Source organism: Lytechinus variegatus, chromosome 1 (genome assembly GCF_018143015.1).
Source record: "Lytechinus variegatus isolate NC3 chromosome 1, Lvar_3.0, whole genome shotgun sequence".
In the NCBI taxonomy this organism is placed as follows: domain Eukaryota; kingdom Metazoa; phylum Echinodermata; class Echinoidea; order Temnopleuroida; family Toxopneustidae; genus Lytechinus; species Lytechinus variegatus.
The window spans coordinates 65,105,246-65,123,268 of record NC_054740.1 but is presented as its reverse complement, the minus strand read 5'-3'; the positions used below and the strand labels follow the sequence as shown (position 1 = coordinate 65,123,268).

The following is an 18,023-nucleotide window of genomic DNA, read 5'->3' as shown; positions in this document are numbered from 1 at the left end:
TGATACTTGGTATCATATTATTACCCCGGCTGTAGCTGAGCCGCCATATTAATAGGCGCTAAAGTGTTCAAGGAATAAATCCTACCGGGTACCCGTTCACCTCACCTGGGTCGAGTGCAGCACAATGTGGATAAATTTCTTGTCGAAGGAAATTACGCCATGGCTGGAATTCGAACCCACAACCCTCTGTTTCAAAGTCCGAAGACTAATCCACTGGGCCACAACACTCCACTAATATGGCACTGATATCACATATACAGGGACCAAGGTACTCCCACATTCCTTGAAATTTTATCTACAAAAATTGATCAATCAATGTATGGAAATATAGGCCATAAAAATAAGCAAGAGATAAACCCTAACCTAGAAACTAACATCAACACTATATCAACCTTTACCCCATACCTTCAAATATATCATGGCAGCCCTTTGATCAAACAGCACTACAAAAATATGAGAAAAACATTTTGTTCACCAAGATTATAATTCCCAATTTCATTTTAATTGAATTTTTGAAATCGATATCCATGGTGTAATTGGTTTTATTATATATAGTCTGTTTTGTTAAATTTCAGGTACATAATATATTTATTTTTGACAAGTTACGGAGTAAAAGAAATCACTCCATCATTTTTTTTCTTCAAATCTCAGCTTTCTTTTATCATTCCGCTATACAATTTGAACTGGTTGAGTGCAATACCTGAAATAAGCCATCCGTCAGAGTCTGAGAATGTCTGCAGGTATGTGACTTGATAATGGAATATCATGTGGTTTGTCAAGATCAAACCTACTAGAGGTGTCAGAGTGAATAATGAAAATATTTCACAGTATATCAGCTGTGGCACGATGATGGATGAGATAATACTCCAAAACATACTTGAACAAGTATAGAACCAATCTAAAAGCCGGTTTCGTGTTTATTACAACCATCAATGGCAATGGTAAAGAATGTTTGTGGAATTCCGGTTGCAATATATTAGAAAATCAACTTGTTACAAAATAATATGTTCTGAGAGTAATATCAATTCTCTATTTATATCGAACATTTGAAAGTAATTCATTACAATTTGCATAAGCATGTTGCCACAATATATCAGAAATGCTCTATTCAAATACTCTTGTACAGAGATTATACATTTTATGATTTTCTTCACAAATATCTATAGTGAGTTTAAATAACCTAACTTTCATGTGAAACCGGATGAAGTAGCAATCAAGGGATACATACAGAGGAAATCTACATTATAATGCGTAACAAAATGCTTGTCTTGGTTATAAACAACCTGTACAAGTTTATTACAAACAGAATTGTTTAAAATTACTCGTCAATTTGGCCAAGCAATACCAATTTATGTTATTTTGGACAATTTTGAACTTGTTACAAAATAATATGTTCTGAGAGTAATATCAATTCTCTATTTATATCGAACATTTGAAAGTAATTCATTACAATTTGCATAAGCATGTTGCCACAATATATCAGAAATGCTCTATTCAAATACTCTTGTACAGAGATTATACATATTATGATTTTCTTCACAAATATCTATAGTGAGTGGAAATGTATGTAAATGAACTCTTTAAACAACCCAACTTTCATGTGAAACCGGATGAAGTAGCAATCAAGGGATACATACAGAGGAAATCTACATTATAATGCATAACAAAATGCTTGTCTTGGTTATAAACAACATGTACAAGTTTATAACAAACAGAATTGTTTAAAATTACTCGTCAATTTGGCCAAGCAATACCAATTTATGTTATTTTGGACAATTTTGAACAAGACAATATAAATAAATGAAATCTCTGCTCTCCTTAAGCTATTGATTGAATTGCCCTATTGGAACAAAAATTGAACCCTGATTAAAGTAAAAAGAACCCTTTGAGATTCCCTCATTTGGTTGCTGGTCATATACTTTCCATTTATACTATAAAAGCAAAGGGCATATTCACTAAATCACCGGATATGAAAAGGAATTGAAAAATGGGACCCTAAAGTCGCTCAAAGAACACTTTGATTTGTGTCAAATAGATATAACAAACAGCAACATGAATTCCAATCTCCTTTGTGCACTGTCCCATTGCAAAAATAACTCAATCACACCCTAATACTGAAAAACATTTCAAAGTGCAAAAAGAACAAAATGTCAAAGACAAAGTAAATCAATATTCTCTATAGTGCAACCCTATATTAAGAGCAAAGTGAAAGTTTACCAAAACTCATCAGAGTACCTGCTGTTGTAAAGTGATTAAACAATTTGAAGATACATGAAACAATCTGAAATAACTGTTTTCAATAATAACTTTTTTTTTCAGTATTGTATGTATATTGCACATTTTATTTCAACTGAATTGTTTTCTATTAGTAGAAGTAGTATTAGTATAAGTAGTATATGTCCATGCAATTATGATGAACAGCTGAACAGACATAAAGTTGAAATCCACAGCGTTATATTCAATACATCTATGCAATCATCATAATCTATTATTTTATCTGACGCTATAATATTTGACCTAATTTAGCCTTTATCTGGGTGTGTTATTTCTATTGTCAAAAAACCATATTTGTAATATTCTCCTTTGACTTCGATTTCATCAGCTCCTCTTGGTTAATTATAACCATGATAACCCCTACACACTACTAATCCATATTTGGACATAATTATTCTAAATCATAACAAATCCACATATGTTATGGGATACATCCGCGGAATCAATTTTGGTGTATTCATCCTATTGTGTAAGCGGCTGCTGTGCTATGGAAACGGCTAATTACAAAGAAAGGATCACTGTAGCAATGGCATTGTAATGTGTTGAAAAATACTCGACATTTGTAGGAGCAGCTCTTGACCTAGAAAATCTCTCTTTCTCTAAAAAAAGTGTATGCTCATTTTCCAACAACCAAAGCTATTACATCCCAACTGTTCACAAATGCTATATACTTTGGTAATTTTCAAGTAGGTAAATTTACCACCAGGGAGGATAAAGGCTATTTATTTTTATCAGAATCGGAACTGCAATTTAAAATTCCAACGACCCCCATCTAATAACTATTATGATAATATTGAGAGAGTATAATAAATGCAAATTTCTTCACAAGATTACTGTTATAATTATAATTTCATAAATAAAATAGACAGTAACTGATATCTTCTTTCTTCCTCCCCCCTTTCAATAATCTACCTGACACACCATATCTGTTGTCCAGTATAACCCTGGATAGGGTAATGCATTTACCCCCTAAAATGGAGCTATTGTGTACTTGACATTGTTGGGGGTATGTTAATCCTATTACAGAGATCAAGAGGGGTGTCAATTGTTCCCTATGGTATAAATGTCAACACAGGTGTAACTAATCCTGTTTGTTACCATTGGAGGTACATGTGTGTATATAGGTAACAAGCTATGGGCATGTTCACATGTGGAAAGGTGAATTTGCAGCGTGATACTACATGAGAATTTGATATGAACAATTGATGTTACCAAATACAAATTGTTCTCCAATGACATTTAAATGTGATCAGAGATAATAATTTGACACATAAATCTCATAAAGGCATCTACTAGAAATTTTAAGAAGAGTTTTTGTTTCAACTGAATTCAGTTTGAATAAAAAAATATCAAAAGAAACACGTTTCTCGGCCATGAGATGTACAAAAGGAAAAAAAGAAACAGTATATTAAAATATTTTGGCATATGTAGTACAAATAGCTTAACTAGATATGCGATGGCATAGGAAATATGATTAGGTTGTGGTATTAACCTCAGAATGCTAAGCACTTTCCACCAATTATAAGAGGAATTTTCATCCATTTATAATGCCACTGCCAGTCTGTCATAATCAAAATATGTAGATTCTCAATCACAATGCCAAACTGCTAAAATGTACAAAAATAGGGGATACGAATTGCTACATATTGACTGCAAAGTAATAATCTCAATTCCAAAAAGCTTGAAAAATACAGAAAATTATTAAACAAAAGGTATTTTCATGATTTGTGCAGTGAATGACAATTGTTCCCCTTTCCGATTGATCATGTTATATATAATACTTTTGGTACCTCTCAAAGATCAGGGCCAGTATTCAATTGAAAGTACTAATTTTGTGTTTTACTGAGCATTTTACTTGGCTATTACGATTAAGCAAAATGCTTAAACTCATATTCAGATCACATACAAATTTGTTATTTTATCAAGCCAAATTTAAGCAAAATACTCACTAATACCCATTGTGACGTCATTAAGTGTGAGCCAAATTACGTGCAATGTATGTGGGTATCCATCTGTGTGCAGAATGTATGACTGCGCATATCACGTTTAATGTACGCAAGCTAGACTTATATCTGGCAGGCGGCTGATTTAGATTGAAGAAAAATACTTGGCCAAAAATGCAATACAATATCAAACATGATTAAGTATTTTACTAAAGCAAAATACTGAGTAAAATACTTGAAATTTGTATCAAACTGAATACTGGCCCAGTACTTGCATGAACACACAAACCCATGTCCTAATATAGACTTAGTGTGGGGTGAAACAGTACTATTGAATAGGTGGTGAAAACCAATCGGTATATTGTATTCAAGAAAGTGTCAAGGATCTATTCTCTTCCACTTTGTCGGGGGAAGATTGATCGAAAATGGTGATGAGGGGGAGACCGAGCCTGTGTTTCTAAACAATTTCATCTATTGGTCGACTGCCACTGCCAGCCTCCAAGAATCAATTTGAAAGTCGTTTTTTCCGTTCAAAGCTAAATTGAGGGGAAAGCTTCGAAGACAGTTTGCGTGCAAGATATTCTTCTGAATTTGGCGAAATAATGAACAAAATACTGAACAGCTCTCCACCTTGAGCTTTGCATCGGAGGTCGCATTTATTCTGTCCACTCATGGACTTGGTCCATACCAACACTAATTGGAAGCTGGAAGTTAGAAGAATTCTATTTGTCTCATGTTTGCTCGGGGGGGGGGGGGGTGCCCTTATATAAGCCTACATGGAAATGTATATCATGATCTAGACAATATTTATAATATAAAAAAATATGGTCCTGTCTTTGCTGCTTAAAACCTTTTTTTTAAGATAAGTCTGCATCCATATTTATCATTATTTTAAACAATTTGGTGCCATTGAATGCAAGACATTCTTTCCTTGTAATATCAGGGGATCCGTTGCAGAAAGAGTTGCTTTTAAACACAAGGTCAAAAAATCAATCGCAAGGTCAAAAAAATCAATCGCAAGTCCAAAATGCGCGCTGTTTATTGGCTTAAAATCAAGTTGCAATTGATTGCAACTCTCAGCAACGGGCCCCAGATCGATTCCAAAAGCAGAAAAACAAAAAGCACTCCCACACTATTTTGCTCATTAAATATGAAAATGTTTTCTTCATCAGCTTTCATCACTTCTTTGATTATTTAAATATCATCTGCCATCTCATCACAATATGGTGAAAAAAGACTAAAACACACAAGGTAGAGCTTGGCATGAAATATGCCATTGCGTGATAGAATTTGAACAGATGATTGTAAAACAGCAGCAATTCGGCAGAATACAGCTATGACGCAAGTGTTTTTTTTAATGCAAGACAGCTGACGGGTTGGTATAGGCAATAACCAGAGCATGGGGATAGTTCTTATGCTTAATTTCACATTGGAAAATGAAAATCCTCATCACGCTTTGTAAATTACAACAAAGGGAGTATCGCTAGAAATGTGCCATCTTTTGAAGCTCATGGACACCTTCCAATGCCTGAGTTTGACACCTTCATCGGTAATTTATATAACTAGGGGAATAGTTAGGGCTACATGGAACTCAGGGTGAAATTCACCACTGAATTTCCCAAAGAGCCCTGCAAACTAAAAACAAAAGTTCTTGTAGGGTCCAATGTAAACGGAAATACAAGTAAAATTTGGCTCCTTGCTCAAATTTTTTCCACTCCTGGTTGGTATAATTTTAGCTGTGTTCCTTTTCTTTACAAATGTTTATTTCACATGCTCCAATTAAAGAAAGCAAAAACACAATTATTGTCTTTTTTTTTTGGGGGGGGGGTTTATGATGGTATTTACCAATTTGAATTACATGTTGACACTTCCAGAGTCTGAACTTAATGATAACATAATTGGCATCGGTTTGATATCCTATCATCACTAATCAAAGTAATTATGAACATTCCTTTAAAACAGTGAAACCTAATTAATTATTATTCAATTTCTCTCTCCGTCTCCAACATCAACCCACGTTTCCTTCCAGGAGACGCACATTCGACCACCTACGTGTAATGATCCCATGACGCAAATGGGTTATACATGTACAGATTATCAATATCTTGTTGGCTAGACAGATATATCGTGCGATTTGATTTTTCATGACGAGCATTATGATCACATCTCCCTACCCCACCAAGGCTTTCCACACGAGTGCAAATTTCATAATGGTTTCATAATTACATATCTTTAAAAAAAGTGCATACTTTTTAAACAAAGGTTGTTGACATCAAGAAAGCTTTCATTCCTCAAGCTTGCCTTATGTAGGAACAAGCATTCGTATTCCAAAATATGTGATTCATTAGGTACCAATAATATAAAGTACTTTAAATAGCTTAGAACCACAATTTTTATTGATCATGCCAAAGGAGAAAAAAATGGCCTATGGATTCCATTATGCCTAAATTATGAGCATAGTAATTTATATTATTTATAATTATAATTTTACCATTCTATTGCATGGGCTTAATGATTCAAGCATTGTGAGAACAACTCCTTGCTGCAAATAATGCCTTAGCTCTCATATGAAAACATTCCTGATGGCTTGGCAGATGGTTTCATGCGTATGTGATTTAATGAAGTGGAATCGAAATTCAGGTTAAAAAATATCATTCAATGTAATATATATTTTCAGATTGGTTATGTGATAGCTTTTTTCTTTCTTCTAAATTTTCACTCTGCATGGTGCATAATTGCAAGAAGTACAGCATATACATACAGCAAGGATAGGCAGCAAATAATTCTTGCTTACAAACATTCATCTGAATGAACTCACACATTCAAATTGATAACATTTTAACATGATTGAAGGAGAATTATTTTATCATGAATCTAACTCTAATTTGATATAGATCTCTGAACATTGTTTAAAAACCTTACACTAAAACTAAAATTCATAAATATCTTTCTTCATCTCCTGAATTCTCTTGTATATTTTCAAATGATAAAAAAACTCCATTATGATCAATGATGAAATTGAGGATTATAAAAAAGAAGTCAACAATGCTACCATTATCTTGCTAACAAACAATTCAATATGGTTTCTTTCCTCTTTTTTTGTGGTTGATGTCCCAAGGAGAAAAAGGGAGAAATCAATTTTAAATATAGATCTGTTATTTCTCACTTGGCTCCTGACAATTAATCTGCACAAGCAGTGTAATAAGTTCGGATATAACCCCTAGTCTGCTGCATGCTATAATGGCAAGTCATTAAAGGATATCTTTCAAGCAAGTCTGTTGGAAAAAAGTTAATGAAGTAACTGGACTCCTCATTATCGTCCTAGAATCATCAGATGCAGGATGCTTCCATCCAACTCCCTGGAATAATATTTTGCATCTTCTTTTTCTCCAAACAAAACACCACTTGATTCTAGTATCACTTTCACGATATATGATGCAAATAATTTGGTGCAGAACAATATGTGTGTGTGAAGAAGGCCGCCATGCTTATTCCTGTAAAATTTGGTCAAATATACTGAAATAAAAATGGTGGTTTGAAAGAATTCTACACTGGTTTTCTTTGTATTCTTGGTCACAGATATTTAACCTACATTGTATACATGAAATATAACCTAAAATAGCAAGTAACTGTTAAACCAGGGTATTCAATAGTTAAACTGTGCCAGTTCAAAGTTTGCGAAGAGTTGATCCCAACTTACATTGGTCAGACCCTTGATACGCCAAGGGATTTAACACTACAGCCCTGTTTGTCAACAACCCAGCCTTGTAACTGTGGCAAAGAACTTGGACAAATTTGCAGAAGGGGGATTTGAACAGGAACTTGCTACAATTTGTAAGATCGCAACTAGCCAATTTAACAGGAGCATGGCTTTGAAAGGCAGAATTATGTCAAACAGTTGTGAAATACTGAAGACTGAAACTTGAACAGATTGTCACCCAATATTCCTTTTGTGTCAAGGAGATTTGCTTCCTTGGAGCTGGATGACCTCTTGGTTGTGTTAGTAGGAAATCAAATAGAAAGAACTTCTCAGAACTATTAGAGGATGCTGTCATGGGCAATTTGAGAATTCAACCATCTCTGTTGACATGCTAATGTTATATTCCTGCTACAGGGGAGTAGAGCGATAAAGCCTTTTCTTTTTTGTTTTTTTTGTGGGGGGGGGGGGCATTGATAGTGTTGCTCGTTAATACACAAGAGATACTAAAGTAGTCTTTTAAATTTAATCCTGTTGACATACATGTAAATTTGTAAAAAAACCTGAATGTAGCATCCAGCATCCCAATTACCCTATAATAAACTGACTTAACTCTGATCTCTAGGACTATCAATTATCATTTTCACTTCCAAGTTCCAAGTATCATTTTCCCCCTAAGGAACAATTCTTGAAATATGGGAGACATCTGGGTGAGGATATTTCTTACAATTCTAATTGGTTTTCCAGATGTGCCTTTCAAGGAATGGGCATGGGTATCATTCATCTTCTCATCAAGTGATGGAGGAAATTGTTGAGATGTTTTGTAGAGGAGGAATTCTTCAATGACCGTCGTCCGGGTCTGAATCTCTACTCAATGAGTAGGTCTATTACTGTACAACTGATCACTTTGATCACAAATTCATAAGATATAGCCATTAAGCTGTTTAGTGCAGCCATACAGTGTATTAAAGCCTACAATACATGGGTGTTGACTATAAATAATATTAACAAGCATTCAGTCTGGTGTCCATGGAAATAATATAAAACCATTCATTTTGATTCATCCACTTATTCCATGAAATACAATTAAAGCATATTATTTCGATGTCAGCATGTGGCTGGGGAATTACAATAAAAGCCTATGCCTTGCAAATGATATCATCTTTGATTACTTCCAGTAATCCGTCCATTTAGATCCATATGAATGTATGAACCTAAGACTCGTGTACATGTATGTGGGCCAAATACTTCAGCAGCACTACTTAGTTCATCTGTATGTTAATACAGGAAGGCTTAAAGTCAGCCTTTTCATTCAATGACATGAATGAATTCAAATCAAAAGTTTCAAAAACTATGTGCATTGCATAAAACCCTGAAATATCAAGCAATTACAGCATTGATCAAAACTCAACCAATCTACACCTCATGAATGAAGAAGTCACAGCCCATCAACTGGACACAGAAAGGAAAATCCCAGCGAACAAACTATGATCCAAAATGCAACTCAATCACAAAATCATCAGTATCACAATACCATCTTCTTCAAAATGTTATTACATGGGATCAAGATAATATTGAATCATCTCCTCTTTCTAATTATCAACCATTCAACAAGTCAATGACCTCGTACACCCTCACTATAAACCCTTGTAAAGCATTGATTCTTTCTTTTCTATCATTTTCCACTACACCACACCTGAGAAGTGTTACAATGCTCCAAGAAAAGACAGAATACCTACATGTAGTGGGGCTTTAGTTTGGTACAAAATCAATATAGTCACCTTGCATTCATGCAACAAATACAGTGGAAGCTAGGCATTTTTTTCATTACATGATGTTATTTGTTACAGTCTCTATTATTCCAAATGTGTGTGGCCAAATTATCAAACTTTGTCTCTTTTTTTAAAATTATCCTCACATTTTAGACCTGTTCCATTATCACAATCCTAACCTTACTAAAACTCCTTTTACAGTGAACTCTACCCCAATGAACTTAAGCAAGGAAGAACAGTGACGGCTGTAGAAAGTCAGTGTGGTGAAAGGAACACATGAACACTTTTTGACAGATGTACATGTATCCATTGCCCTCAGAAACCTTTGAAGATGAAATATTTGAAGGTTCGATTATCCCTTCCCTGAAATATCAAATCCGAAATCTGACTTTCAAAAATATTGAATAAAGGTTTCCATTTGAATAGCATGGATGATTCTTGTTTGAGTAAATTCTTCAGAGTTATGTCCTTCTGTTTAATGACTCTCATCCAATGAAATGATGTTCATGGTCATACAGGTACACCGATATCATGCTCAGCGATGATCAGAGTCCATCAAAGTCAGAATCCTATCTGGATGACCTTGATGTTATAGCCATGTTAAATCCTGCTACCCTAGAAACACATCACTTTCATCAAAATGAGGCAAGAGCGGACAAACTTCGAGCCATCAAATGTGGCATGATCCAAGAATGGATTTACAAATTAACTTGACAAAATTGATTATCCATAATAGGACTCGAGCCTGAGCAATTTTAACCCCTTTAGTTGATCATCATAAAGAAACATGTGGATGCTGGACACTGCCAATGGGGTAGGGATTGGTTGGAAAATAATATAGGCATTACCTTCAAATTCTTATTCTCCTATTTTTGGGAGCATTTATAGTGCTTGTGGAAATTGAATTTCACGGCTAATGGATCTGATCGATGTGGCCAAACTGATTTCATACACGATGCCAGTCACGTTTCAACAATGAACTTCACATTGAGAAAAACGTAAATCAATGGCGGAGTTGATCAACGATCAAAATTTAACAGGGTAGTGCCTATTGACTATCAGATATCAACACTATTCATTGTTTTGAAAAAATGGCAACACAGTTTGTCAGACTGCCACTTAATCATATTGTTTAGGTACATTATCCTCATCTTTGCCAGGGCAGAATTCCACAGCAACTTTCCTGATCCTATCTATATTTTAAAGGGAAAAGATTGAGCAGATTCCCTACATTAAGTTGAAAATTACCCGCAGCTTTGTCAGGGTAAGTTCTTTGAATTATCTTCTTGTGAAAGTTCTTTCATTTAATATCACATCACAAGCATAGTTTTTCAAACAAAATCATAGGCCCTAATGATATCCTACTCTTATGATGCTGATCAGTCAAAACACTCACCACTTCCATGATCCATCCATCACAGTATCATGCAACTCATAATTTGCAAACAAATAAAACATTGAAAGTTGAATATAAAATCTATAACAAAAAAAATTGATAAAAAGGTGATTTACCTGCTAATGAACTTGAACTGCCATAGGGTGACAACTTCTGTGTGTAGTAGAAATTTGAGGGCGTGCTTCTTCCACTAAGCGTTGGCGGTGTCGTGCTTCCGTTGAGAACCCCTTTTCCCGATAATCCGCCCGGACTCGGTAACTGCCCCTCACTGTAAATAGAAGAATAACCACTGTCTTTATCATGTTCATCTTCCACAACTAACGGTGAAAGTTCAAAGGTCAGGTCGGCCAGTCGGCTCTCGACCTCTTCAAACTCGTCCATGAATTCATAGTCCTGGTCGGTCTCGTCAATCTGCGGCGACTTCTTCTCTGGGATAATGTCCAGGGAAGGATTAAAAGGGGAAGTGATGTCATAGTTCGTTAACCTCTTGACCCACATTTCAAGTTCCGCAAATGGATCGGATGCGTCCCCCGTACATGCATTTGAATTGTTGTTCTCCATATTGATATCGATTCTCAGTTTTCACTTCTCTCGAAATTAATACGAAACTGTTTTCCTCCGAGATAAACTGTGAAGCTTGGGTATCGAGTGAACCTCACATGCTCCTCCTCCACAATTTGATCTACTTGAATGTTATTCCCTGACGTCACATTCAGATAACCTCCAAGAAACAAGTGCAAGGTCCTCCAATAACTTTCTGATATCAATACAAATACAGTATCTCCACCTTGAGATAAAACAATAATTTGTCAAGACAAAATAATCAAAGTGTTACAAGCCTTGCAATCAAAGTCTTGACAATTTTCCAATACAGTATATCATTCAGAGGAGCAATCGACAGGCGTTGTTTTAATCACAAATAAGAAATGACAGATGTGTATCCTTGGCTGTTCCTGCAGATATTACACACATCAAAAATATCACCATGGATACAAGGGATGTCAGATACCCAATCAAATCTGGTGACGATTAGAACAGATTAATATATTTCTGGATGGAAATAAGCAGATTTGAAACTTAAAATGGTATATTTCTGTCAGGATAAAAAGAGCATAACCAGTGGACCAAACAGTATGAAATATTGAAATTCCAAGAAAAATGATGGTCTAATACTTCCAAAAGCTTAAAAATTCCTACTAGGCTGATGACAATGCACTGCTGGCTTGGTCCAATATTCTTGAGAATAGCACCTAATTAGCTACACTAGAGGCGATATATTTTATAGCAACGTATGAAGTAAATTGGCAGGTACTTGTAGCAACACGAAGATGTCCCCAGGGGTGATGTCTCGCTGATTTTAATGAGGTTCCTAAGTAAGCATCGACTAAAAGTTCATCGACAGCTGAAGTTCGGCAGTGTCAAAATTTCTCTCGAACAAAGCACATTTCTTTTCGGCTAAAAAAGTGACAGAGCGAATACAAATGAAAAGACTTCAAAAATTAGAATGTGCTGTTAAATCAATGACTAAAGAATAAATTTAGCTGCTTCCTTCATGAAATTTGAATAGAACATAGTGCCTCTGAAGATTTTAATGTGAAGTAGATGAAAAGTGAAGTTTCCAGTGACTGATGCTTCCTAGCATAAGATAAGAAAACCTGTCAACGCAGATTTTTACTTGATTTCCTGAAGCTAAGACTGTGATATCATAGAAGTCGCTGTTAAATACCATATCCTCCAATAAATGATAGGAAATGAAGAGAGATTCTAATCTCTTTTTCTGTCGGCTTCTGTGCGAGATGGTGACACGGGTCTTGAGATCGCTATGGCGATACACTGCCTGCCGCTATACGGTGTCTTGTTGGTGTTTGGGAAGCGATGAAAAATACTGGAAATATGGAATATTGTGCACTTTAGAAGGAAGCCAGGCGAAAATCATCAGGCTTGTCCGATATGAAAGCACAGATATGAGACATAGGATAGATCTCTCTTGGGGTTAGGCGTTTTATGGACTTGTGTGTTGTGAAGCACATAATATAGCTCCACGCCGAATCCACAGAAAACCACAGTGATTTAGGCGTCACGACACAAGCCGTCAAGCATAAAGATTTGATCAGGGCATGAACAAACCCCACAAGACTTTAATGCCACTTAGTTCAGTTCCAGTGAATCTGTGGAAGTCTTGCAGCTTTTCAATCCTCTGAGGGTAGTAGTTCCGCCAGCTGCATACTCGGAACTGTTCTCCAAAAGTAGACAAACCTATGATCTTTTTCAACAAAGTCTCATATAATAGAATTAGTATTTGTGTACAAAGACAAAGTCCAATGCAAAGGGTTTCCGGTCAAGGCATGTCAAACACAAAACTCAACACGATACTGCTATTGACACATCTAGAGATCAACATGCCTATTAAGGTCAGTTATCTTGAGATATAAAGAAGCTAAACAAATATGATGCCTGGTTCAAGTTGAAAATCCAACATTTACACTAGCTTCTGGCAGCTTTGAAAAAAATCCAGTAAATTCCAAGGATGAACTGTAGGTCTTTCCCAAAAAACTGTTTTCTAGCTGCTGCTCGCATGTTCCATGCAGTAACACCAGCACCAGACTGGTTTACAATAGCTGGGTGACAGTTTTGATAAAGAGCCAGAAAATCATAAAAGAGGAGAAGAATTATCTACCAAAGGTAAATGAAGCAAAAACCACACACCCCTATTCACCATGTGGAAGCAGAGGGGAACCCCGATCAATTCAATTCTAAACTGGAGTGTGTGTGTTGTATACAGCAAGGATCAGTGTGTGAGTGCGACACACACTGCACAGCTACCAGTACGAGTGGGCGGGTACTAAACCCCCGCGCCTCATTGGTGGAAACTTTCCAAGCATTACAACCAACCCCGTCAGGGCTTGCTTCTGTCATGATGCTTGCAAAGATGATGGGTTTACGTTTATAATACTACATGTTTTTACAATGTTTTATTAATAAAGAACTCAAATTTCAGGAACATTATGTTGGTTGCTGATGTGGAGAAAATTAGTTGGATTGGAGAGGAAAACAATATCAGCATGCATAATGTCACAATCAAGCTGAAGATTGGAAAGAAAGACAGACAGAATGAAGAATATTTACAGACTCGAAAAAGTGTACACAGAAACATATATTTTTCCCTTTGGGATATGGCAAAATAGTTGATACATACAACCTAACCTTTTTAGAAGATTGAATAATCTCCATGCCTCCTACGCAAATGTACATACAAACAATTAGGGCTTTTAACACGAATCATTCACCTTGCAAAGACAAGAAATATTAAGATACGAAGCAAGTTGTGCAAAGATTAAGGGGAAATTGTAGATGTAAGAGGTCTTTGAATAGGGGAGGAGTACCTATAATACAGGCTTATATGATACCCAAAGTAATCTTTCTCAAGATCAAGTTGTAAATTCTCTATACCCCTTAAATTCCCCCAATATCCCCTCAGAGTGACGGGTATGGAGGAAACTGACTCACCATTCAAGTTCACTTTTTTTTCTCTAATGAAACATGGTTTTCCCGTCCTTTTCTGGTAAAACTGTTATCCCTCTCATGTTTTAAAGGTATAAAGGAGAACAGCCTAACTGATTAAACTAAGACATTTATTTTGAATGTGTTCACATCGTTATCATTGTGTATGGAAGTTTGACCAGCTGACCTGTATGTATTTAAAACGGAATTAACATAAAATGAACAGTGAATTTTTTCATTTTTATAATATTTACCGATAGCTATAATACATACTTTACAATAATTCCTATACTTCCTAGACCTTGGCTCCTTAGAAAAAATCTGAAATAATTCTTTTTATTAAATGAAAATCTACTCATCCACCCTTCTTCTTTCAAACTCCATATTTTCTGTAATCTAAGGCATTGGCATGTACATTCCTAATGTGTAAAAAAATTATATACATTTTCCTTTGTTCCATTTACAAATTACAAGATGAAAAGGTAAGGGAATGTTGTTCTCATTATCAAACACAATGATATACCACAGCTATTGTTTCAAGACCACAATAAACAATGAAAATGTTCTCATAGAGAACGTCACGAAGCGATGTTGACAATGGCCCAGTTATTGAAGGTCATAGAAAAACAAAATCAATTCAACTTCTCAAAACAAACAGAATCATAAAAGAACTCTGGAATTAAACCAAATACTTATGGAAATAGATTAAAAAGGATAGACAAATCATCAATATTAACAATAAAAATGAAGCGCAATTCTGAAACAATACTCCAGTGGAAAACATTCCTAAAAACCTCACGATACATTTATCCCTTCAAAATTCATTCAAATCATTCTACTTCCTCCAAGCCAAGCCTGCACAGAATACCCATGAAGGTTTGCACAGGTAAGCAAGCTTATACTTCCTTCAGCCAACGACAAAAAATTGAAAAAAAAAATCAATGGCCAACATTTCTATGTGACCACGAAACCGCATATGATAAAAGAAAGATCGTACAAGGTTGAGTGTAACCAATGAAGCACAGTTCCACTTGGCATAATTGACATTGTTGGAGTTGGACCTTTAGGAGTTGGATATGCATCTCTTGCTTGTAATGTGGTCTGTAGCTCCGCATACAAATCTTCAGCTATGGGTTTAAAGTATCATCTGAGGAGGCTAGTACATGAATGAAATTTTCATTTAATTTGTTTAGAATAAATTGTATTATATTTCTGAATTACTGTTGTGAATTATTCATTGGAATTGCTTCCTCATATAACTGCAATGTTTTAAAATGCATTATATGTGACTGAATATTTTTTTAACATTGCTAAATTTTATTCTGCCAGCAGCAAATTTATTACTTTTTAAATCAGATTTTGATTCTTTGCTTTTCTTCCAACAGAAATAAAAAAGAATTTCAATACTTTTTCAAAAATTGCAGAACGTTAATTAAAAAAAAAACGAGAATTATTTTTACCATGATCAATTCAGCAATATTTGAAATTTCATTACTCTTTTGACAACTGTAAAAAAGAATACACATGTATTCAATGTAAACACAGTTTTGCTATAAGTAACAAATCTATCTTGAACAACATCTGCTGTTATGTCCAAAATAAGTGTCATAAACACAGTGGCTGTTAAATGGCAGACAAATTCTGTTTGCAAAAAAAGGCCAAATCACATTTTGGTTAAAATGCAATTTGCTAAGAATAGAACACACCCTTTACAACTGAAAATACTGGAATGTATTTACCTACAAATTGTCAAGGTCTCTTTTCACTAAATGTGCTTCAGAAAAACTTTCAAATTGTTTGAAATTTATTTCTTTCTCACACCAACACAGTTTGTTACCTTCCACTCAATTTCATTCATGTTTGCATCTGTCCACGCCGGGCAGTTCCATATTTCTAACCTTCTGACAAAACATTTACGCTTTGATTATGCCCACTAGTATCAATTTCATGCCTTTCTGAATACTTCTATTTCTTATGCAAACAGAAGTCATATATTCTCGTCGTTTGGCATTGTTGTTCATTGTCCCACAATAAAAACCGCAATTTGTTAGACTAATGTCAACCCCACAAAAATGGAACATAAACTTGAACAATTCCTTGCTTAGGTTGTTGCTTCACATGGCCTTGACTGGCAATTGGTCCAGCTATCAATCATATAACTGTCGCTTTGATAGTGTTGTTTTCTGAAGTAGAATATTGATACTTTTGAATATAGTTTCACATAATCACTCTTGTATTATTACACAAACTGCCAAGGAAATGTTTTCTCTAATTGAAGAAGTTAGTTTTAAAATAGCCAATTTGATATCTTTTCTTCATGAGATTCACAGTAGATTTTCTTGATGATGTTATTCTGAGATATGAATTTACTTATATCACTTTTTCATTTCACAGTGTTGGGCAAATGTACTCCAAAATATTACAAGGGTACAAATATACACAAGTCTGTTCTCTTGTGAATGGCAAGACTTTGAAAAAAAATAACTTCTCAAAGTGGCCCATATTCAATGTTTTTCAATTTAATCCAATCTTGGAGGCTATACGATCATGATAAAGAAAGAAAATGTTATTTTGCTTTCAAAGAAAAGACTGGGGTGGGGATGGAGAGACAAATTGTCACACACTATTGCAAATGAGCAAATACAGTAGATCTATACCAATGCTCATAATACAGGGTTAATGGAAGGTTTTCAGACAAGATTCAATGGGGAACAGTGGGCTTCGAATAGGGCCAATATTGAGGACTGGGTCATTGTTCTTTGGGTTGGTCAGACTCCATTTATAGAATCGGAAGATGCATCAAATCAAGAGCTTCTAGACAGAATCCAATGGAGCAGAAAGATGACATCATAGGGAATATAGGGGGTATTGTACGGATAGTAGGGGTATAAATGTACAAGAGAGGGTGACACTGTTATGTAATGGTTGAAAAAATATGAAAGAGGTCATAAACCTTTTGTACAATATCCAACTGAGCAAAGGGTTTCATGAATGGTGGTTATTTGTTAAAGCCATTCTTCATTATTTTTGTTCTTAAATTATGAATCTTGATAATAATTGCTCTAAATTTACTCAAGCGTATTTCTTTAATTTCTAATGGCAAAGCAAAACCTATCACTTTTTCGCTCGGAAATTGCATGTGAATTCATTAATTTGATTTGATTTCCAATAAAGAACAATTCTCTGGGTTTTCCGATACAATGAGAGTTCTAAATGCAGTACACAATAAAAAGATCTATACAAATTAGGATGTAAGTTCCATGTTCTAAAGATAAGAAATTGACATATCGAATTTCAGAAACTTCACAAGACTCTGCTTTCACCAATATTATCTATAAAATAATTTTCTTAACTCCTAAAATAGGCAGTTTGTAGAATAACAGGTACAGGATGTACCCTGATCACACCTAAAATGGCCCCCTAACTAAGCTTTACCCTTT

General features: G+C 35.1%; 1 protein-coding gene across 1 annotated transcript in view; it reads right to left on the bottom strand.

The window, feature by feature from the left end:
* The window catches only part of LOC121419898, a 100,999-nt gene that overhangs the window by 41,627 nt on the left and 41,349 nt on the right, over positions 1-18,023 (bottom strand). The window contains exon 12 of the mRNA XM_041614381.1: positions 11,199-11,350. Coding sequence (XP_041470315.1) covers positions 11,199-11,350 — 152 coding nt within the window. The remainder of the gene's footprint in view (positions 1-11,198; positions 11,351-18,023) is intronic.